Genomic DNA, 22,217 nt, shown 5'->3' with positions numbered 1-22,217 from the left:
AACTTAAGCAAATAACCACACAACTGTCATTAAATTGGATTAAAATGTTGCTAAACTCTGATTGGTGCATAGAAATATTGTACAATGTGACGTTGTATTTTCCAAAGCAGTGAGAAATAGCAAGGTCCGAAATCTCTAATGTAAAATAAACCAAATAACCATCTTTGGCAGAAAATAGTGTGTTTTTGACCGACTCCATCACTCAAAGGAAAAGACGTTTTCATGGCCTTTAAACAAACAACATGATCTCATCCCTTCTCGTCATATTTTGCCGCTTGGGCCACCTGGCGTCACCACAATGTCTTTTGCGTAATCTCTTAACAAAAAAGGTTGTTGTGTTAGTTTTACTCATCCACAGCCCCTCCCACCTGTCCTGGCAGTGTCTCTTAATACTACGTTTGTTGCTCTGAGTGTATATTAATGACATGGAGGGGTTTTCATCGGAGTTAGTTGAAAGGCTGGAGTGTCATACAGATGCTAATGGTTGCCTTGTTCGTCAGTATCACAACGCCAAAGGGCCACTGCCCAAGCATTTGTATTTACCCCCCTATGAGTCAGACCAGGCAGAAACCCTCTAAGATCTAAGATGTCAGTTGTTACAGTGAAGATAACAATGAGTCAACATGCAGCATTTTACTTCACTGAGCACATGAACTCCCACATGGATACACAGCATACTCTTCTAGCTCTATCTCATCTGAATCTGTTTAGTTCTAACAAGCCCTCTCTCTCTCTCAGGGTGCAAAACAGCAACAAGAGCCAACGGCCAAAATACAACAGTTAAGCACCGGCCAAATAACAACTAGGCATTACTTATTTAGACAGGGAACAAGTGGCATTTTAAGGCTTCCTGTCATCACAAAGCTTATTAAAAAGAAACTATACAGTGTTACATCACTTTAAACTGATTTTTTTAAATTAACAATGTGATGATTGAATATACTTCTGTGACCTCATTGACCAAAGAGGTAGTTTTGTCACATGGGGAGCTTTTAGAGACGGATGTAGGTCTTGCATCCAATTCTGAGCCACAGTTTTTTATTAAAAGTATAAATAATTTCCCCCAAAACTCTGAACGCCCAATCTTCTTTGTATAAAACGGAAAGCAGGAAAGACGTGTCGACTCTCCTCGCTTCAAACTACTACCACTGATCCCGTCTGCATTTATCACCTGTCAATATTTATGTGTTAGCAAACACAGCCGTCAATTCAGTGTTGAATAAGACATGCTTGCGTATTGATCCCCCCGCAGCTGCGTCTACTTTAATGGAATAACTTAACTGATGGCCTCAGATAAATAGGCTCATTAATATAAATGCTCACAGGCACGCTCTGCATTCAAAAGACAACAATCGCAAAAATCAACATCTCATTTTCCCTCATCCGATACTGGTATTACACTTCAAATGCAATTAACCATCTAATTATTAGTGAATGTCGCATTTTATTGTAGAAGTTGCACACTTCCCAATCAACATGGTTGTATGAATGAATGTGTGAACATGTTTTGTTGGTCTTTCCCTCTTTGACTCTCCCTATGACTGTTGCTTGGTGATGATGGTTGGGAGTACTGAGTATGTGGTAGAGACGGATGAATGAAAGACAACTTTGATCGAGCCTCCTAATCCATCACAGTTCCTTCTCTAGTCTCTTTTTTCTCCATGCGTTGCTGTAAATGAACTAGCATGGCTGCAAAAGCTGGAGGCTACAGGTTTTACTTTGATTTCTGTCTAAGTGTTAATAAAGGCCTCTCAGTCCGAGATGGCTTCATTCAAAACTTGCTGCTCGGTAGTGAAGAGCGTTAACGAAAGGACGAGCCGGGAAATACGGATAAAGCGAAAACAGAGGCACTAAGTTTACTTCACAAGTCTGACTTGATGCTTGAACTCAGAAGCACCAGAGGCATTAACTTAACCCCCCTGAACCTACTGTACCAAATTGATCCAAATTGACCAATCATGGAAAGATCCAAACATAGCTTAGCAACCGTAACTAGGCACAGCAGGTCTGCTGACCCCTGAAGTTCTCCACATACTGAAGCAGCATGCATGAGGCTGTGGTAAGAGCAATACTTGACATTTGAGAGTTTGGAGGGTGGTGCATTTATTTGACCTTTTACAAAACCAAAAACACAAGAGCATAAGTGTGATGAATGGACTAAACAGTGTTCGTCTAGTATAACGTGAACTGCACATGTTAGCATCTCCTGCTAATTAGCTGACTGCCGACAGTATTAACCTAACCCCAGTGTTATTTTCAAGGCCAAGAAATACTACGCTATAACAGGTTACATTAAAAAGAAGCACAGCTCACGATAGCAAATCTACAGTCTGAAATTCAAGTCTGATTTTGCATTTTTTTCCTCATCAAACTCACAGTACTAGGACTAACTAGCTCTACACAGCATTACCTAACAATATGGTTTCTTTACTTCCATGTCTTCTGCATGGATCATACACTGGTGAGGATGCTGGCACGTGCAGCTTTAGCCTCTGTCTACTAGCACAACATTATGTCCGTAGCCATCAAGTGCATATATCAAGAGTTTATGTTTTAAAACAAGTCAGCCGGAAACTGTCTTTGCCTGACTTTTCAACCAACTTTTTGTGCATAATTATCAAACTAGTAACAGCTGATAAAACAGTTTCAAAATGCACAGTCGGCAACCGGAAAAGAGACGGCAGCTTATTCCTACCTTAGTCTGAAAGGACAGGTTGCTTAAAAAAAAAAAGTTAAATTTTCCACGCTACAGCTGCCTTGGCTATCTCTGTAAATATAGTGGGGAGCTTAACACGTGCAGAGACAATGGTGCAGCTTAGTGATGAATTAACAGACTGAGAAACAGCGTCTTTCACCGTAGGATGAATACACACATCAAACAGGTTTTTTTTTAAGGCTTTTGGATTCTGCTGTAAAATGTGAGTGTACATGCGTGTGTGTGTGTGACCAGTATACTTACAGCTATCCTCTTCTTCTGAAATGAGCTTGACCACGTAGCAGGCGTAGATAAACCCCATCAGCTAGAGACAAAGAGAGCAGCAGAAACATTATTCTTTTGTGCAAGACAGACAGACACACAGGTAAACAGACGGGTAGATAGATATCAGGGAAAGCATGCACATTTAACAAATTGTTTGAACAAGACAGGGAAAACAGGTGTTGGTGTAAGTGGAGCAGAACAGCTCGGTGGTATTTTGCTTCCAAATAGAGCAATGGAATCAATGGACACACAACACACACACACACACACACACACACACACACACACACACACACACACACACACACACATAGCCTCAAGCTTCATGGTTCCCTGGCTGTATTGACCCTGTTTTAAAACACATCTTCAAAACATACACCGAAAATAAAAAAGGATTGTCACGATGTCTCCATTATGGCACTGTGGGTAAAAGTTAGTGAGATTGTGATCACTGAAATGGAATTTCCAGCTCCCTGTGTTGCTTCGGTGTTACGATGTCGAGGTTGATAGTTCCCTTTTTGTTGCTATTGTACAAAATGAAGACTTCAATGCCGCCGCCCACTCCGACAAGGCTTTGTTGTGCCGGGCTTGTAGCTGAACGCAGAGGTGTACCTCACTTTGTTCTCTCTCACGGTTTGAAGCCATTCACAAACATGAAAACAACGACGGCTGCAGATTGAACAATAAACCGGCTACAGTGATGTGCGTATTTGAGTGCTGCGATAATTACCAAAAAAAAAAGACAAAAAGGCATTAAAGGTGTCTGTGTGTGTGCAGCGTTTAGACACTGATATAGAAGAACACCTTTGCGCTCTGATCTGCTCTCCCATTGGCTCTCTGTTTCCAAGGCGACCTCTAGAAGGTGGCTGATTGGAGTGAAGATGCGGTAAGGCGCAAGTCAATGTAAGGTCGGCCTTTTAGTGACCTTATTACCCCGCAACGATTGGCGGAAGAAAAGAGAGAGACGAAGACGGACAGTGATGGATGTATACGTGTGTTTTCACGAGGCATTAAACTAACATATCACCCTGAGTATGGAGGCCTTGTTGTTCAAAAGAAGATTTAAGTCTAAGAAAAAAAATGACAATGACCTGATTGGTATTCTATTGAATACATGGACACATGCCAGCACACACACACACACACACAAACAGAGCGCCACGCGAATACACAGTGGGCTGCAAATGTGAGCAACGACATTTGAGATTCAGAGTATACCTCAAGGTCTTGACCTCATTTAGTCTAAATAATGTTCAGCTCCCAGAGCACCTCTCTCCTCCCTCCTTTTCTCATACTTTCTCCCTCTCTTCCTATTTCCTTCCTGCTTCTGTTCCTTTCTCTCTTCCTCCGCTATCTCTATTTCCTTCCTTTCCTTTGTCTTTGTTCCTCCTCCTTATTTCTCTCCCTGTCTCTCACAAGTACATGAGTCATAAATATAGTGTTTTGCCCAGTGGGAGATGAATTCACTTAAAGCTGAAGAAAATACTGGATGTGGACAATGCTGCAAGTATAAGCACGGGGATCAACGGTGATGAGAAAATCAATTTGGATAACATAGGAGGCTTTATGAATCACAGGCGTCTCAGATTTTTTTTTTTTTTTTTACCACTGGTCAAAGACTGGCTGCAAAATCTCAGTTGTCTCTTCCACTGACAGCAGTTTAGCAGAAAGATTAAGATGACCTCAAGCCACAGACTGCCTCTCCTGTCACTCAAGCTAGAATGATTCACTACCTTTATTCACTTAAAGGACACGTTTAATGTCACAAAGTCAAAATTATGACTTTCAGGAGTTTGGGGAGTTATGTTTTTTTTTTTTGACATGCAGTAAAAGCTGAACCGGAGCCCGTTCTGTCTTCTGCCGGCTCATTGCCTCTGAAAATGACTTTTTGGGGCGCGGTTTTGTTAGAACCACTGAACGGAGTACAGAGAGCGTCGGCGCCCTGCTATAGAGAACATCTGATCAGCCGTGACAGAGCGCGTTTCTCTGCACATCAATATCCTGTTAATATTCTGGATACTCAAGTATTCCATTTTGGTGTCGCTGCATGTAAACATAATATCCTGTCGCCAATAAACCCAAATAAGATTGGCGGGGGGGGTGCACCAATATTAGCTATGGGGCTGTGACGTGTGTGAGCCTTATCTTGTTTATTGTTGGAGTTCTGGGTCTGAGTCGATTCGGTGCCTGCTGCTTTTGAACCCCGAATACTTAAATATCTATCATTCTGTATTTTTCAGGGCTAAAAAGTTCGCCATAAAATATCTTATATTTGAAGTACATAATAAAATCTCTTGACAACAGATCTTGATATGACTAAGATTAAGATGAAAAGCCCACAACACTGTACACGGACCTTGAAGGTAACTCTATTTTTTATTTTTTTTTACGTCTGCAATATTTGACTCACAGTGACTCATGCATTGAAGCTCACAGCATTCAGTTTATTATACTGCAACCAAGTAAAATAATAAAAGTGACTTTGGGAAATGGAAAAGTTTACCAAGGCTTATGTTTAAAATTGTTCTTATACCGATACCAGTATCAGAAATGAATCCGATACAATCTAAAATTCGGATGGGCGAGTAGATGAGTCAGTGCACCAATCTGCCATCAGTCATATATCATTTATCAGATCATTTACGCTACACGGGAACAACAACATGTGTCATTATTTTCTTTTACAAGATATTTAAAATCTCATTTGGATTATTTTGGATAAAAAAAAGGTTAAATTAAATTAAATTAAAAAAACAAAAAAACGATCCTCATTAGCGACTTCCATCAACAGCTTTGGAAAAAATTATCGCTTTATCCATAATCGATGATGGAAGTAGCTACCGAGTGAGTCATATCGTTTCTTTTTCATCAGTATCGATCGGCCGGGTATTTCCCACTGTGCTAGCGGAGAGTGTAAGAGTCTCCTTATGTTCTAGATATGAAGGGCTCATTCTAAGGGAACAAAAACACAACAACTTTTAGTTTCTTGTCATTACACCCTAATGAAAACACAGTTATGAATATTATATTCCCTTTCTGCAAATAGATCTCCCGAAATTTTACACCCTAGCCCTTTAAACTTCAACCTCTTTTGACTCTTCGGCTTTCACTGCAATTTCAACTTCTTTCATTATTTTAACTATTGCAAGTGTTACATTTTTCTTTCTCTGAAGAAAAATGTATCCTTTTCTAGACTCAAACTATTGTTGAGGATCTAATGAATTAACAACAATTCATAATGAAGACTTACCACAGTTTGTATGTGTGTCAGAATACAATGAAAAACAAGTATTTTAGCTTTTCCCCTGTGTGGTTTTAAATATTTCTTCCATGGTTTTGCAGCTTCGTTCTGCTTTTGTATGGACTGAATTTAAGTGACTTTCTCCAGGGTTTCTCAGACAGACATTGGTTCCTTTTTTTTTCTCATTTTGTCTTTGGATTAAGGTTACCTAGTTACCGCAGCAACACTGAAAGGTGTTCGCAGTGACAAGTGGAAATGGAAATGGCACCACTTAAGCATAGACAGGATCACTGCCCTGATCAGCCTGACAAGCAATAAATTGTACAACTTCACCAATTCACCTCACAGAGGCCTGTAGCTCATCCAGAGCAGAAACTATTTTAATGGGGTTTTATGTGCACGGTGACACACACACACTATCCCAGGAGGCAGGGAGACTGGCTTCATCCCATTTCTAAAGAATACTGTGCAGCAGGTGCTTGTTGCCATTAAAAACAGAGCAGTTAGTTAAGACACAGTGAGTCAGCATCTATTGTCTTAAGACAGGGATGAGTAATTGTAAGGATAATAAACTGACAAACGTACGTGTTCTTGCCTCTCCACAATAGTTGACTGTAACATTTTTCCCCTTTAGAGCTTGAACAGAATGTTCTGAACAAACGTTTGCAATGATAATGACTCCAAAGTGGGCTTCCTGCACTGCAGATAGAACCTTTAGTTTCACAGTGACCTTTTTTGATGAATTTGTTTTTACCATCTTGGTTTAGAGTGTCAGCATGCTAACATTTGCAGGTATTTTTTGACCTGTTGATGGCGGTATATTGAAAGTTAAACCATCACTTACGTCTTTACAATTTATCCTGAAGGTGTGTACCAAATTGACAATGACAATGAATCCAAAAGTTGTCAAGACACAAGATGAACATCAGGACACATCTTCTGGGCACCATGAATGTGTCTAACAAATTCTCCACTGTACAATAGTTATTATATATATTAGATATTTACATCTGGAGCAAAGTGGTGGGCCGACCGACCAACCACAGGCAGATATTGCCATTCCTAGAGTCACACAAATATGTAAAAATTGCACTTATTGTAGATAACCGAAACCTTCAGGCACTGATATAAGATCATAACACACAATATATATTTGTAGGTATTTGTAATGGCAAATAAATCACTAATAATTACAAAATTGGCCATTGGTTTTCTTTATTTTCTTTACCAGAGTTATGAGGTAGCATACAGTATCATGCTACTGTTTTTTTTTTTACATTGACAGCTTTATCATCAGTGCCCCAAAATGATCAAGAATCCCATAAAAGTGTTGGTTTACATTTGCCATGTGGCAAAGAAATGTCATTAAACCAAAAAAAAGATAACTGAATCATCATTCTCTCCTACAATAATAAAAGTCCCAACTGCTCCCTCAGCAGACTTTCTGATAACACCTGGAAGTTTTGAAAGGAGCTCGGGGAGAAATTAGTTGAATGTCAAACAGCTGGTGTTCGATTAGGAACGGGGAACCTAAAGCGTGTGTTCTGCATAGCCTGAGGCTAAAAAAAACACATCAGGGGACGCATCGTGGGAGGAGACCTTTTAGAAAAGCAAGGACAGATGCCGTTGGGTAAGCAGTTATAGGTCAGTCAGCCGGGCGACGCAGTTTGTCCTCATCCAAGGAGGAAGGTGAGGTTGCATTTTGGCAAAACAGTGGAAGTATAAAGTGCTGATGCCGCTGCATCCTCCACCTCACGCTTTAAACTGAATCCACTCACAGGTTGATGTACGACCAACGTTTCAGAAGATCATGACGTTATTTGAATCCATAATGAATTATTTCCTGTTGCCAGCGTCTTTACACCCTCAAGCTTCACACCGTTTATGAAGAATCTTAAATGTAGAATTGTTTGACTGCCTGTGTGATAAATTCATTTGTGTTGGATGCATTACTCTATTAGGAAAATGTATTCATCTCAGATGACAGAATCCATTGAAGCCGCATTTTCTATTGCAGATAAATTGTGCCGCATTGTGGCACATTCATTGGATTAAATTGGTTTTGTGATAAAGATGCCCACTTAAACTCAAACCAATGTTTTGCTCTCTGTGAATTATTTGTGAAGGAAATATTTTGTCAGCCAGTCAAAGCTGCACACCAAAAAACATTGCTACAATCAATAATAACATCCAATAACTCTCATCTTAATTTGTTGGTGTTGTTTGATGATTGTGTCAAACTTCACACAATTTACAGCAACAACAAATTAATTTTAATTAAGTAAAACCCTGCTCACCCTCCAATTTTCGACTGCCATTTACATTTGCAAGCTTTTCTTTAATTGGTTCAGGAAGTTCCTACCTGTCTTAATCTGAAATAAATGGGCGGTTTAACATATTCAGCAAACATGGGATAAGTGCTTTAGAGCACAGCAGTTGCTTTGGTTGACTGACAGTCAATTGTCATGCATTGTCCTTTCTCTTCCCTGATCTTTGAATAACAACAGCTATGAAAACCAATCTGGTCCCAGTGCTGCTTTCCATGAATACAATTCAACCTTAACATGACATCATTGTCTGTGGTCAAAGATGACAATGTCACATTCAATTCAGTCAGTGAAAATGAAATGTAAAAACAACACTTCATATGCTAATGAATCAATTTATTTCCTAGGAAACCTAGAAACCGTTTCAGTTATTTTTGTCCTATAATAATATTGCAATATTTCAATGAATTATTTAACAGAACGCAGATTACAGTATGTCCTTTGAATGTGGTCATTAAAAACGAGGCCATCTTGATCACTGCTCTCTGATCATTATGAGAGGACAGACCAATCACGCTTTGGAGGTTCACAGTTGTCCTTGTTTTGTTTTTTTATTATCACATTTTAAAACAACTCCTACATCATGACGTGATTCACTTTGCTTTTAACAATGGTTGTATGGCTCCAGTGACGTCAACTTTGGTCTGTCAGTAAGTACCCTTTTGTCCAGACTGATATTTCTCAACCACTTTTGGCTGGATTGCTATGAATTCATTCATGGTCCCCAGATGATTTATCCTAAATAATTCCTCTAGGGCCAACATGAGGTTGAAAAGTGTGTTTTTGAGTGAAATATCTAAACAACTTTTGGTTCGATTTCCATGACATTAGGTACAGACATTCATGTCCCCTCAGTATAAACTCGAATCACTTTCATGATCCCTAAACTTTTCATGTTGGTAAATCCTCAGGCCCGGATTTTAATTTGACTTAATACTTACAAAAGTAATGAGTCATTTCCATCAGCCTCAGCTGTACCTTTGTGTTAAGTGCTTATTAGCCAGTCAGTCAGAAATGTGTAATTTGTGCACATTCTCTCAGTAAGCTGTTTCAGTGTTGCTAATAGGCGCAACATTAAAACAAACAGCACAGATAATGATAATTTCCTACACTTGAACCCATAACATTTTAAAGCCAAGGCTATTTAACCGTTTGCAGTGAACTGCTGAGTGTACAGTATGGAGGTTGACTTTCCAACCAAAAACAACATAAGGTGATTTCACTGACAGTTCCTCCACTCTGGTAAAAGTTATGCTAATCACTGAAATGACTTGCAAGCATGCACTCTACACCAGTGAGCCAGCAAGTCATGGTGTTAACCTACATTTCACTGAGGACTCTCTGGATCTCCCTGGAGAAGCCCCATGTTCTGCTTCAGCTCAGATTTTCATATTGTGAACAAATTGTTGAGCAGTTTGGAAACAAATCAGTCGGTAACTCTTCAAAAGAAAAACACAGCCAGTCAGGGAACAAACCAATCAGCTTGTAAGTCAGAAAATGATCAGAAATACTTGACAAGACTTGGTGTGAGGTAATACCTGCTCTATTACAAGGGATGGACCTGTAACTGTAAACCAGAGACAAAATCAGTGAGCACGTAAAACCAGTCCTTCACACAACCCACTGACCACCCAGCCAAACAAAAACATGATCTGTTGGAGACCTTGACTGCTGAAATGCCTCAGTGGCTTTTTCCGACTTCCACACTTTCTTAACATTTTGTGAAACTACAATTAAAAGCTAAGGCTTGCTTTAATGTCTAAACTCAACTGGTTTGTTGGGACAGGATTCTTTATGGGACATAATGAATAACTCTAGGGGTGTAAATAGCAAGTTTCATCCTGATATGATATGATATTGTTTCTTTGGACATCGATACCATATCTGCTGTTATTACAAAGTCTGCCACAATAAGTTCAGTTCCAATTCATTGATATGAGGCTCTGCTCAATTAACACAATCAGTTACATTCATATCAAGTCACAAAAGAGAACTAAGATATGAATATACAGACGTGCCATGGGGAATTTCAAAATAAAGGTATATCTTGAAGATCAAGAAATGTATCAATGTTTTCACTTTGCATAAATAATATTTAACGACTCTCATTTATTATCCTCCAGAGTAAAAGGGACTAAGGCGCCTTATTTTGGGATTGGCTTTTAATAGAAGTTTTAAGGTGTTCATGTGAGATTTATTTTTATCCTGTCCATCAAAAAATGCTTTAATTTCTTAAAAAAAAAACATGGGCCTTACCAGTGACAAATATCCCCCTTCCCATTTTATTGCCATGTACCAGTTAACCAGCCAGCTACCAGTAAACATGCAAACAACCAGTCAGCTTAGAGTCCAGCCCAACAGAACCATAACCCCGCATCTAGTCAGCCAGTGGACTGGTTGAACGTATGCTATTACAGGACCCTGACAGCGTTTCCACCAATTACAGTAAACCAGCCAGCCAGTCAGCCGGTGAACCAGTCAGACTGTTGAGTGTGTGCTCATGGAGCATGACAGTGTTTCCACACACCAATTACCGCGAGACAGTGGTACAGCTGTGTGGTGGCTTGGCACTCAGCCACACTATAAGTACCACTATCGATTGACAGAGCGCATGAGGAGAGCGGGCGAGCGAGAGAAAGTGAGACAGTCATGCTAGGTGAGGGAGGAAGACGCGGAGTGAAAAAAAGATCTGCTGAGACTCCAAAACTCTTTCTTTCTTTCAGTTGGTGGAACGATGCATTCAGTCACATTTGAGCGTTGGTTTGTTTATCGTGCTGTATTCATAATTTCCAGTTTGCTCCGAAAAAAACAAAGCTTCAGTACAGAGGAGACTAGGATGAAGGGTGACAGGCCTCCCTCATTCCCGCTCTTTAGCTCTCTCCCTGCTGTCTCTCTTCTGATCCTGCTAATTATTGCAGTTTGACGGTGCAAGAGAAGAAGGAATACAGAGGGCGAGGGTAAGCGACAGGCAGAGGGGGAACAGGGAAGAGGAAATGGCTTTTTGTAACAATGAAATAAGACAGAGTGAGCAAGAGAGAGAGCGATGGAGAGAAAGCCTCTAAAGCAGCTTATCCAGCCCATTCTATGTTAATGAAGGGAACAAAGTTATTAACTTAATGGAGTCTGGATGCTTTTATTCAAACACAAAGTTGCACCATCACCCACAATTCCCTCAGTCATGGCAACAGAGACAGAAGTTGGCATGATTGTAGTACACTTTAGAATATAATAAGCTAAATGTACTCTTGACTGTAAGTGTACAGAAAACCAATTTAATAATTGCATTCATTTCAAAGCACTGCATCACACACACACACACACACACACACACACACACACACACACACACACACACACACACACACACACACACACACACACATCACTTAAAGCACAGAATTGAACTACTGCATATAACAGAGCGACTCACACAGCAGATTTTTCTAATCTAATGCAGCTAATGCACTAAAATGTCATAACTAAAATGAATAGTTCAATATTTTGGGATGTTCTTTATCCGAGAGTAAAAATGAAAAGATCAATACAACATCAATCTGTATGGATGAAACCTCTCATAATATTCAACCCGATCCCCTCAGCTTTGTACTGATCTCAACTTTCAGGCCAACCTCAGCGCTTTCATCAGTGGCAACAAGAGAGCAAACCCCCAGTGAACCCACTGTACGCTACCTGACCAGCACCAAACAGATGACACAAGAACATGGTGGCCAGATGGTAAAAATGTTGCAGCTAAAGAGACGGATATTTCCACCAGGAGTTGTTGGAATCGAAAAAAAACAACGACAGGGAGAGTGAATATTGGGCTAACATTTGTTGAGTGGCCCGAGTAGCTTGTCAAAATGAATGCGAACATTGTTTCCCGTCTGTCCAATATGTTTCACTGCTGTTTGATGAAGGCTATACGGTGCTGGAGTCACTATTTGTTTAAGCTAATTAAGCATAATTACTGTAACAGTCGACCTGGCTCTGTCTGATATAAAAAAAAAAATAGTAAGATATAAAAGTAGTTATAACCAAAATAATTAGTATTTTGTTTGTTTGGCTAATACAACAAATGTAAGTGTTATGTGCTGGCGTGTTTCTTTTACATGCAGTTTTACCTGCCATAAATAGCTTCAAAATAAAGGCTTATCCTGTGAGATGACTGAATAACATTTCTTTTGTTTTTAGCTTTGGAATGGTGGTGAAAAATACAAGACCCTACAAACTATTTGGATACTGAATAGCACTTTTACTAGAACCCCATGTACACCGCTTGAGCATGAAAGGTTACTCTTTTTTGCAGAAGGGGTTTAACAGACAGTCAATTTCCACTTTTCCATAGATTGCTTCCACCTGCTGTTAGCACGTATGCTAGCTAGGCTAAAATAGTCCTGACTCCAGCTACATTCTTAAAGTAACAGACACAAGGCTGATTTACTGTCTCATGTCAGGAAGAAGCAAATACAAGATATTTTAAAAATGTTACACTTTTTTTTTTCTTTTACTGGAATAACAGATATGAAGACTAATGACATATTGCTACATATTGAAATAGCACCCACTGTGAGCGACAGGTCACTCTCATCAGTGGAAAGGCCCTTTAAAAGCCTTAAGCCCAGATGTAACAATGTGAATACAACATCGGAGTACTCCAGTTTGGAATTGCGGTGCACACTGCTAAGTACTTATTCAGCTGAAGTACTTACAGCCAGGAGTATCTGCAGCGAGGAGTGGGCCACCTCGATGAACTGGAAATCCATCAGACAGCCGGATATAGATATATACCGATGGTCCTCGGGCGCCCAGGAGGGAGGAGGGGTGATGGGTGTCACCCGGCACCCTGGGCCGTTCTCCATCCACCAGGAGCGATGCATGGACAGGTTGAACGTCAGGACAAGGTCAGAGTCCTGAGGAGAAAGAGTCAGAGACAAACAGACAGTTGAGTTGAGTTACATCCTGGATGAATTACGACACGAGGCAGACCTGGAACAAGGCAGCAGCAGCAGACAGGGCAGGTTATGACCAAGTCTTTAATTAAAAGCACGCTGTTTGTCAGATCGAGGTCTGAGAGATAGATGGGGAGACAGAGGAGGAGAAGGGTTTGGGCTAAAAATAGATCTGTAATTCCAATGATCTGGGATTAGATCTGAATCATGCACAGGCAGGGTTATGATAAGGACTACATGGGAGGGAGAGGGAGGAACGATGGGAGGAGGCCAGAGAGAGAAAAGGAAAAAAGAGAGGAAAATGGAGGAGAAGCTCTAACGATCTTGGTTTTGGTTTTATTTTGAAGTTCCCTGCCTCTTGTGTCCAGTGTTTGTTTCACTTCCTGTCCTGTGTTTGTGGTCTTCCCTCCTTTTTTTCTGTGCAGCAACTGTGTTTGTCATGTTCCCTAGTTAAGTTTCTTTATTTTTGTCATTTCAGTATTTTATGTTTTATGTTGTGTTACTAACCTCTCCTCTCATTTCAGATCACTCCACTTCCTGCCTTTGTATGTTTTCCCGCCCTTATAATTATCTGCCCCGCCCCTGATTGGATCCACCTGTGTCTAATCACCTCCACCTCCCCAGTGTATTTAAGCCTTATGTTAACCTGGCTCCGTGTTGGTTCGTCTGCCTTGTTCTTGTTAATACCCCATGTGCACATGTTCGAGTTACCCGGTCCTGTTTCGTGTCGTTTTGCCTATTAATATTTCAGTTTTGCTGAGTAAGTTTTGTTTTGGATATTTCTTTATTAAAAATCACAGTTTATCATCCTTCGGCTTCCAGCGTCTATCTGCTTTTGGGTCCGTCCCCGGTTGTCTTTTTGTCCGAACGTGCCATCTGCTTGGTTTTGTTTTGGTGTTTCTTCATGCAACAAAAGGCCTAAAGCTATGAGCGCCATTTAAAAAATGAGAAGCACATTAAAGGGATAGCTGGGACTATTTGAAGTGGGGTCGTGTGAGGTACTTTTACGTAGTCAGTGTATTGCCCACAGTAAATGGGGGGTCTGCACGCCTCCAGTTTGGAGAGGGAGGCAGGAAGGAGCACTGCTGTGGACGGGGAGCTGCAGCACAATGTATTCTAGCCACCGAAAAGGAAGTCTCAAAATCAATATCTGTTTAAGTGTGCGCTATATTTAGAATATTTGCACTGCTTTATCTTGTATCTCAGTCGTAAAACAGCCCATTTCCACTGGGAACTGAAAGTGAAATTCATTAGTTCCCCTGTTGGCAAATATTCTAAATAAAGTGTACACATTGATATTGATTTTCCCAGGTGGGCCTTTTTTTTAAGTGGCTAAAATACATTTTGCAGGTGCCTCATCCATAACACTACATAGCTCTGCTCCGGTGAAGGTACTCTGGTCTGATTCCCCATGCAGGGGGCGTGCCAACCCCCATCTACTGTAGGTAATACATTGAATATGAATAAGTACCTCATATAACCCCACTTCAAATATTCCAAACTATCTCTTTAATGTGAACGTGGCAAACATTACTGAAGGGTTTTCTGGCCAAACTTTCAAAGTAGCTCCGTGATTTGCAATGTCATTGTTCCTGACTGAAATATCTCAACAAATACTGGATGGATTGTCGTGAAATGTTGTTAAGACATTCAGGGTCCACGGAGAATGAATCCTTCTGACATTTGCTAAATCGCTATCATGTGTCTGACATTTCTTTTGTTTTTCTGTGAAACTTTGGTGTATTCTTGGTGCCTAGTGGAAAACAACTTGGACTGACCAATTGTGACATATATTCATGGTCTCAAGATAATGAATCCTGATGACTATAATCTTTGATTCCACTATTATTGATTTTATGTAGTTTATGACCAAATACCTCTATTGATATTCCCATTAGCCGCACCCGAACTATATGTCTTGTGCTGTTAGGCAAATGTTAGCGTGCTGATTTGCAGAACAAAGATGGGGATGTGGTAAACATGGGAGCGTCATGGGTCATCAGTGTGAATGCTCACATTGTTTCTGTTATTGTAATAGTTTAAGTTATAGTTATAGTTATTGTTCTTGGTGTGGACGGCCCTTTAGTCTTGTTGTTCTACAGATACATTATCTTCACTTTGCATGACTTGTCCACCGCCATGAGCAATCCCATTACTGGCAGAGATAACTTAAAACAACGACCAGAAGCTGCAAAGAAAAAGCACAACTGAAAAAAGAGTAAACAAAGAAACGTTTTCGGTCCCTTGTTGTTTCTGTTCTACTTCACAGCAGCAGAGAGAGACCATATAGCAGTTGCCCCTGCTGTCTGCTTTGGCTCCTCTACAACTCCTTTTATTTCTAAAAGCCTAAAAGATGCACAATAAATCAGTTATGATAGTCGTCTTCGTTTAAATAATGCGAATATTAACAACGCCACTTAGCAAGGAAGGACATAGATCATTCCACAGATGGCCATGCAAACCGCACTGACACACACACAAACACTAATACACACACTAACAAATATATATTACACACACACATGCCTTTTTTTTGTCTTGCACTGCTTTGCCATTAGTCTAATGAAAAGCCTTAATGCTCTTTAAAAGCATGCTGAAAACAAAAACTGACTCATTTAATTTGCTCTTTTTTTGTGATATATCTTTTTTTAATACCAAGATATCCAAAAATTATAAAATGTTGATTCCCTGTAGTCGTCAATCAAAATTCTGTTATCTTAGTTCCCTGGCAACAGTTCAAACTATGGTAAAAGTGCTGACTGAGCCAATAGTGTTTACCCGAGGGTGAACCGTATATCTTCACATAGCAAATAGTTGTTTGTTGCAATATTAATGTTCAGAATTATAAATACAGCTCCCTTAAATCTAAAACCAGTAACAGCATCACAGAATATTTATTGATCCCCCCGCTCAGAGTACATTTTTACTGCAAAAACATACATTTGACAACTACAATATAATGGAATGAAGGAGGTAAATAGTCCCATAAAGGGAGGAAAGCTCATCATTTTTCAATAGTGACGTCTTCTAGTGACAACCACAAATGATAAATAACTAAATAAAGCCACAGGGATTCAGTTCTCACATCAAAATGATCTGTTTCTGAACTGTATACTCCACTTTTTCTAAATCTACCTGTTCCACTTATCATCCTCTCACATCTCTACTTAACTCTGTCCCCTCCCTCCATAATATTCTTCCTCTTGCTTAATTTTGAACTGTTCCCCTCTCTATTAAATCATACCGTGGTCTTTCTTTTGTCCTCCCGCCCCCTCCTCTTTTCATCCCCTCTTTTTCTTCCTTGGCCTCTCTCTATTTCAGCTTAATGAGTAAATGCCTCATTAGCTCAGGGCTTGATTAATGCCATCTCCCCTTGTTGTGCTCCTCTTTTTAATGAGTAAAATCTCTCTAAATTTCTCTCTTGCTCTCTCTCTGCCATCACTTCCCCCCCCGTTCTGTCTCCTACTGTCACCGCCTTGCTCCAAATCTTTCTCCTTCTCTTCTTATATTTCATCCCCTCTTTCTCTCTGTTAAATGGGGTTGGGAGGGAATAATTGTTTCAGTACAGTCTCTATCGGTGCTTTTCTAATGAGCCTCTCGAACAAACAAACACAAACACACACACACGACAAGAAAAAAGTAATTATGAGGGAAAAGCTGAATTTGGCAAAGTGTCATCAAGGCCAAACAGGATCTATTGCTTCTAATTCTGCAGTTCTCTCTCACGTCGTGAAGGCAATAAAGAGGGAAATCATGCAGAGAATGTGCCCGTTGTTATTTAGTTGCTGTTAAGTTACTTGTGATAACCACTTGCGGATTGTGGGAACAACAGAAGCTGCAACTTAATTTAACTTGAGAAAAGACAAAGCAGCACTCATTGATAGAAACGTAGCTTTGAGAGCATTACTAAAAGAGCTTATGTAAATTATAAATATAACAAAAAAAATAGCAATAGTAACGAGAAGAGGTAATCACTCGGCTTTGAAAATGTGTTGAAATTGTTAATCCACTTGGGAAATTAGTTTTCCTGCTGAGAGTTAGGTGAGAATCTACCAACATGTATATTGCTTTAAATGCCATTATACCTTTAGTGAAGCTATGTTAAAGTATAAACGTGTTGTCTGTATGGTTTCATTTAGCCACATCACTATGAAGCAAACCACATGGAACAACAAAAGAGTTCCTAGAAATGAAAGGTACTTGTCTCTGTTTTCGCTCTCCATTCATCTGTGTCTGAGGATCCTGTGCACGGGTTCATTGAGGTTACAGGATCGGTAATAAAGCCTGGAACCAGACTGGTACTAATAATAAAAAACTGCATTATCTCCTTTCTATTCATCCAGCAGCAGTGAGCCACAAAAACAAACCTCTACCAACCACAGAACGGAAACGAAAGCTATATTACGAAATTAAGCCCATTTTTCCAAAGTATGTATCGTATTCTATGAAGATGTTTTTGTAATGAAAAAAACAAAAACAAATATGAACAGTTTGAGTGTCCACAACCTGCACAAATGATTTTCCAATTATTCTATATTTACCAGTGGAATACAAAACAATTAGATTGCAGCTGTGAGCTGGCATTGATGTATTGATTCTATACGGTGGAATATATTTAACATCGCAGCATTTAACCCGCCAGGATGATGAAGCCACGGCTCCAAAATAATCTTGACATATTAATCCATCTGCCGATGAATGGGCTTGTTTGGTTTGCAACCTCAAATAAAAAATATTGACTAGACCTGTATTAGTATATCTAACCGTGTGTGTGTGTGTGTGTGTGTGTGTGTGTGTGTGTGTGTGTGTGTGTGTGTGTGTGTGTGTGTGTGTGTGTGTGTGTGTGTGTGTGTGTGTGTGTGTGTGTGTGTGTTCCTTACGAAGCGCCTTGTCTCTTCACATCTTTCCTCCACATACTTCCTCCCCACTTTCCGGGTGTCTCACCCTCTCTCTCTCTCTCACACACACACACACACACACACACACACACACACACACACACACACACACACACACACACACACACACACACACACACACACACACACACACACACACACACACACACACAGTGTATAATTTCCAGTGTGCTAGTTGAGGATCATGCAGTCAAGCTCTCAGGTCTTTGTCTCTGACTGTGGGCAAGTGCCGCTTCAATGAACCACATCTGTTTTTCCTCTGCCTCTCTTTCTGCCTTCGCCCTTCTCTCTCTCTCTCTCTCTCTCTCTCTCTCTCTCTCAATTTCCCCTCAATTTTTCACTCTGCTTTCCTTTGTCTTCCACTCCCAGGAGATGGAGAGATGGAGGAGGGAAAAGACCAGGGAAAAATGATATTTCCCTCGATGCCCTTTTAATGCTACCTGGAGCTACATTTGAAAACTGTTTAACAACTTAAATAAAAAACAGGGTCAATCTGGCAAAGAAAAATGATGTGTTTTTGACAAAAGCTCTAAACCTTGGCAGTACAAGAAAAAGGGCCACTTGGAAATTAATTATTCAGCAACACTGAGTCCAATTCTGATCAAAGCAGTTGTGACGTCAATAAAATTCATTTTTTTTTAATAATCTATTAATGCTGTTTTTTTTAAGGACATGCAAATGTTCTGTTCACAGTTCACACTGGACAGGATATTACCAAATGTGTTAATTCATCGGTTGTAATAAAATAATAGACATCTTAAGTAGCGAAGTTCAAGAAAAATAAGAATTTAGGATCTCAGTCTGAGATAATTGTGTTTTTTACTCTCCAGACACAGATATATATTCCAGATGGATGGAAGGAGGTCATAAGGGAGGGAGTGCCAGTTTTTCCCCACGAGTGCTTCAGCATCTGCTCCCTGGACACAAACACACACACCTTTTATAAAGCATACCGACCTGCACATAATCTAACACCTTTCACATGCTCCAAACATACGATACAAGCTCCAGCAGTCATGTAGTGAAACAGACAGACAGACAGACAGCAAATACAAGTCAGTTTGACATTCTGACAGACAACAACAGTCAGTCAGACAGACATTCAGTTGGTCCAGCAGGCAGCCAGAAAGATCAGCAACGGATCATTAAACTAAAGTGCGGAAAATCTGTGAGTGGGCGATATTAGCTTCATTCTCTCTAAAGTCAATTTTTCACTCTATTTAACTGAACCTCTATCTTTTTCCGTGGCTCTCCCCCTTTCTCTCTCTCTCTGTAACTCTTTCTGTGTTATTTCACACCAATATCATCAGTCACGGTGCATCTCCCTATGTTGTTTTGCTGTGATTTCCCATGGGTGTTAGATGAGGCCTTAACCCGTAATGCCTAAAGCACTCCTCTCTTATCAGATTGGTTGTGGGTGTTAGGGAATTGTGGTGTGTGTGTGTGTGTGTGTGTGTGTGTGTGTGTGTGTGTGTGTGTGTGTGTGTGTGTGTGTGTGTGTGTGTGTGTGTGTGTGTGTGTGTGTGTGTGTGTGTGGTGTGTGTGTGTGATGGGGTGAGGTTGGTTGGTAGATATGAAGTCTGTTCCAGATCCTAACCCTGACCTTAAACACCCAGAGTGCATTAACATCTCTAAGCAAATGCCTCAACATAACCATTTTAACCCCTTCGATCTTTCGGTTTGGTTGGGCCAATTATAGAGCTACCCCCCGTTCACCAGGTGGGATCCATAATTGCATAAAGAAGGGGGGTTGCTGATGCAAGCGTACAACGGGTTAATTGTTTTTTTGAAAAACCACTAGCTACGCCCTCAGCAATAAGTCATATATACTTTGAAAAGGGAATGAAATACAGACTGCGTTGTTATGTGAAAGGTGAAGATCGTAGTGATGATCACAGAATTATCGCCCAAATTCTGCAGTTCCCCTCAGCTCAAAGGAGCATTTTTGTGTATTTAGTTCATTGTTTTGGAGTCGGGTTGGTGGAGACCAAAACGGAGTTAATAAGAGAGTGAATATACGACTTAAATGGTTCTGGTTGGTTGACAAGAATCATCTCCAAGCTTATAAGGTGATAGTGTGTCAAGATAATGTTTTGTGTATTTTTGGGGTATTTTTGTGTATTTAGCTCTTTGTTTTGGAGTCGGGTTGGTGGAGACCAAAACAGAGTTAATAAGAGAGTGAATATTGGACTTAAATTGGTTGGTTGAACAGAAACATATTTAAGGTTATAAGGGGATAGTGTGTCAGGATAATGTTAACAAATTGCTGAGCTTTTAATAAACCTTCAATGAAACATAATAAAAGGATAGAGTGAAATGATGATCTTGCAAAACATGACTCAAGTTGTAATACATTTAAACTTTCCTTCATTGTTTCAATTAATAGACATTACTCAGGCCTTAGATCTGAGGAAGCTCATTTCTTCAAGCTATTATAAGAAAGGAGTAGAAAGTATAGGCAGTTTAGCAGTTTTTCTCTAGCCTACCATAAAACAAACATTGCTGCTTACACACCAGGCAAAATCCATTACAATCAAGGCTTGTAATCAACACCAGACATCCAAACCCTGGAACAAGTTGGAACAAGTGACTGTGGCAGGCCAGTCAATCAAATCCATTATCTACTGCGGCATACAGCCAATCTGTGTTTAATCAGCTGGTTCTATTTTAACAAGTCAAGAAAAAAAAACTTTCGGCGTTGCACATGGTTCTATACAGTAACGATGAACAATCGAAACGAATCACCAGAAATAATAGCTCAGAGCTCCGAAATGATCAAAATTGACTGGTAGGAATGTTCCACTAGAGTAGTGTGTTGATAAAAAAAGAAAAAAAAAAAGGCAATTTCATGCCACGATTTCAACAAATGCATCCATTGATCAAACACAGGCAGGGTTGATGCATTAACTCAGTGAATCAGGGTGGATGTTTTAACTAGAACGTCTATGATTAAATGTGTGGGATTCGCTGATTCATCGTCTCGATCGGCTGTGCAGAATGAATACTGGGTTGGGGGGGGTTATATTAAGTGACTATTAGCATTCAAACTGGCCGCAGCAATCTGTTTTTTTTTTTTTTTACTCCCCGGGGCAAGATGAATGGGGTGGTTTGCAATTTGATTTACTGTCATATTTCTTCTGCGATTTATCCTGCAGTTAAAAAAAGCTCCCCCTGCGCTGAGAAATGACAGCTATTGATGTTGATATGAACTTGATATGAAAGAGGCAGATTTGTTTTTCCCCCCCTCTGTTAGATAAGCGATCTTCCCCAGAGGTTTTGTTGCTAACTTTCTCTGTTTGTACTTTTTCCCTTGTCCCCCTCCTCCCCTCTTTTGAAAGGGACACAGATTTCGCATGTGGCATCCAAAAAACGTCATAGTTTATAGCTCCTATCACACCTTCGCCTGTCTAAACCTCTCCGTCTCTCTGATGCCTGCCTTCTCTACCCCAAATCTTTCAGTCTTCTTTAGTTTCTCTTTCTCCCCTTTTCTCTTCCTTCCATCTTTCATTTTTTTTATATCTCATTCTGCCACATTCCCTACAGTTATTCTCTCTCTCTCTCTCTCTCTGTCTCTCTCTCTCTCTCTCTCTCTCTCTGTGTGTCTCCATTGTGTGTTTGCACAAACTGAATTTAGACGACCTGGACAGATTCGATATTCAAAAACAGCACTGTTTTTGAAACTGTTTTTTTGGGATTTGTGCTCGTATGCAAGTGTGTGTGTCCCTCGTGTTTTCGTCAGACTGATAAAATGAATGACAAGTTCTCCAACTACCAGCGGAGCAAACAGACGCACACTTTGAC

At 40.2% G+C, this 22,217-nt stretch overlaps 1 protein-coding gene across 2 annotated transcripts in view; it reads right to left on the bottom strand.

Moving 5' to 3' along the window:
• The window catches only part of nkain2 (sodium/potassium transporting ATPase interacting 2), a 68,331-nt gene that overhangs the window by 5,628 nt on the left and 40,486 nt on the right, over nt 1-22,217 (bottom strand). Inside the window, exons 4-5 of one of the 2 annotated variants that reach the window (XM_054618818.1) lie at nt 13,258-13,458; nt 2,960-3,020 (exon numbers count right to left, since the gene is read on the bottom strand). In XM_054618818.1, the coding sequence (XP_054474793.1) occupies nt 2,960-3,020; nt 13,258-13,458 (262 nt within the window). The remainder of the gene's footprint in view (nt 1-2,959; nt 3,021-13,257; nt 13,459-22,217) is intronic. The other variant, XM_054618820.1, reaches the window with a different exon arrangement.

The sequence above is a fragment of the Anoplopoma fimbria genome, chromosome 18, assembly GCF_027596085.1.
Source record: "Anoplopoma fimbria isolate UVic2021 breed Golden Eagle Sablefish chromosome 18, Afim_UVic_2022, whole genome shotgun sequence".
In the NCBI taxonomy this organism is placed as follows: domain Eukaryota; kingdom Metazoa; phylum Chordata; class Actinopteri; order Perciformes; family Anoplopomatidae; genus Anoplopoma; species Anoplopoma fimbria.
Note: the sequence above shows the minus strand (reverse complement) of the source record. Positions and strands in the feature narration are given on the sequence as shown.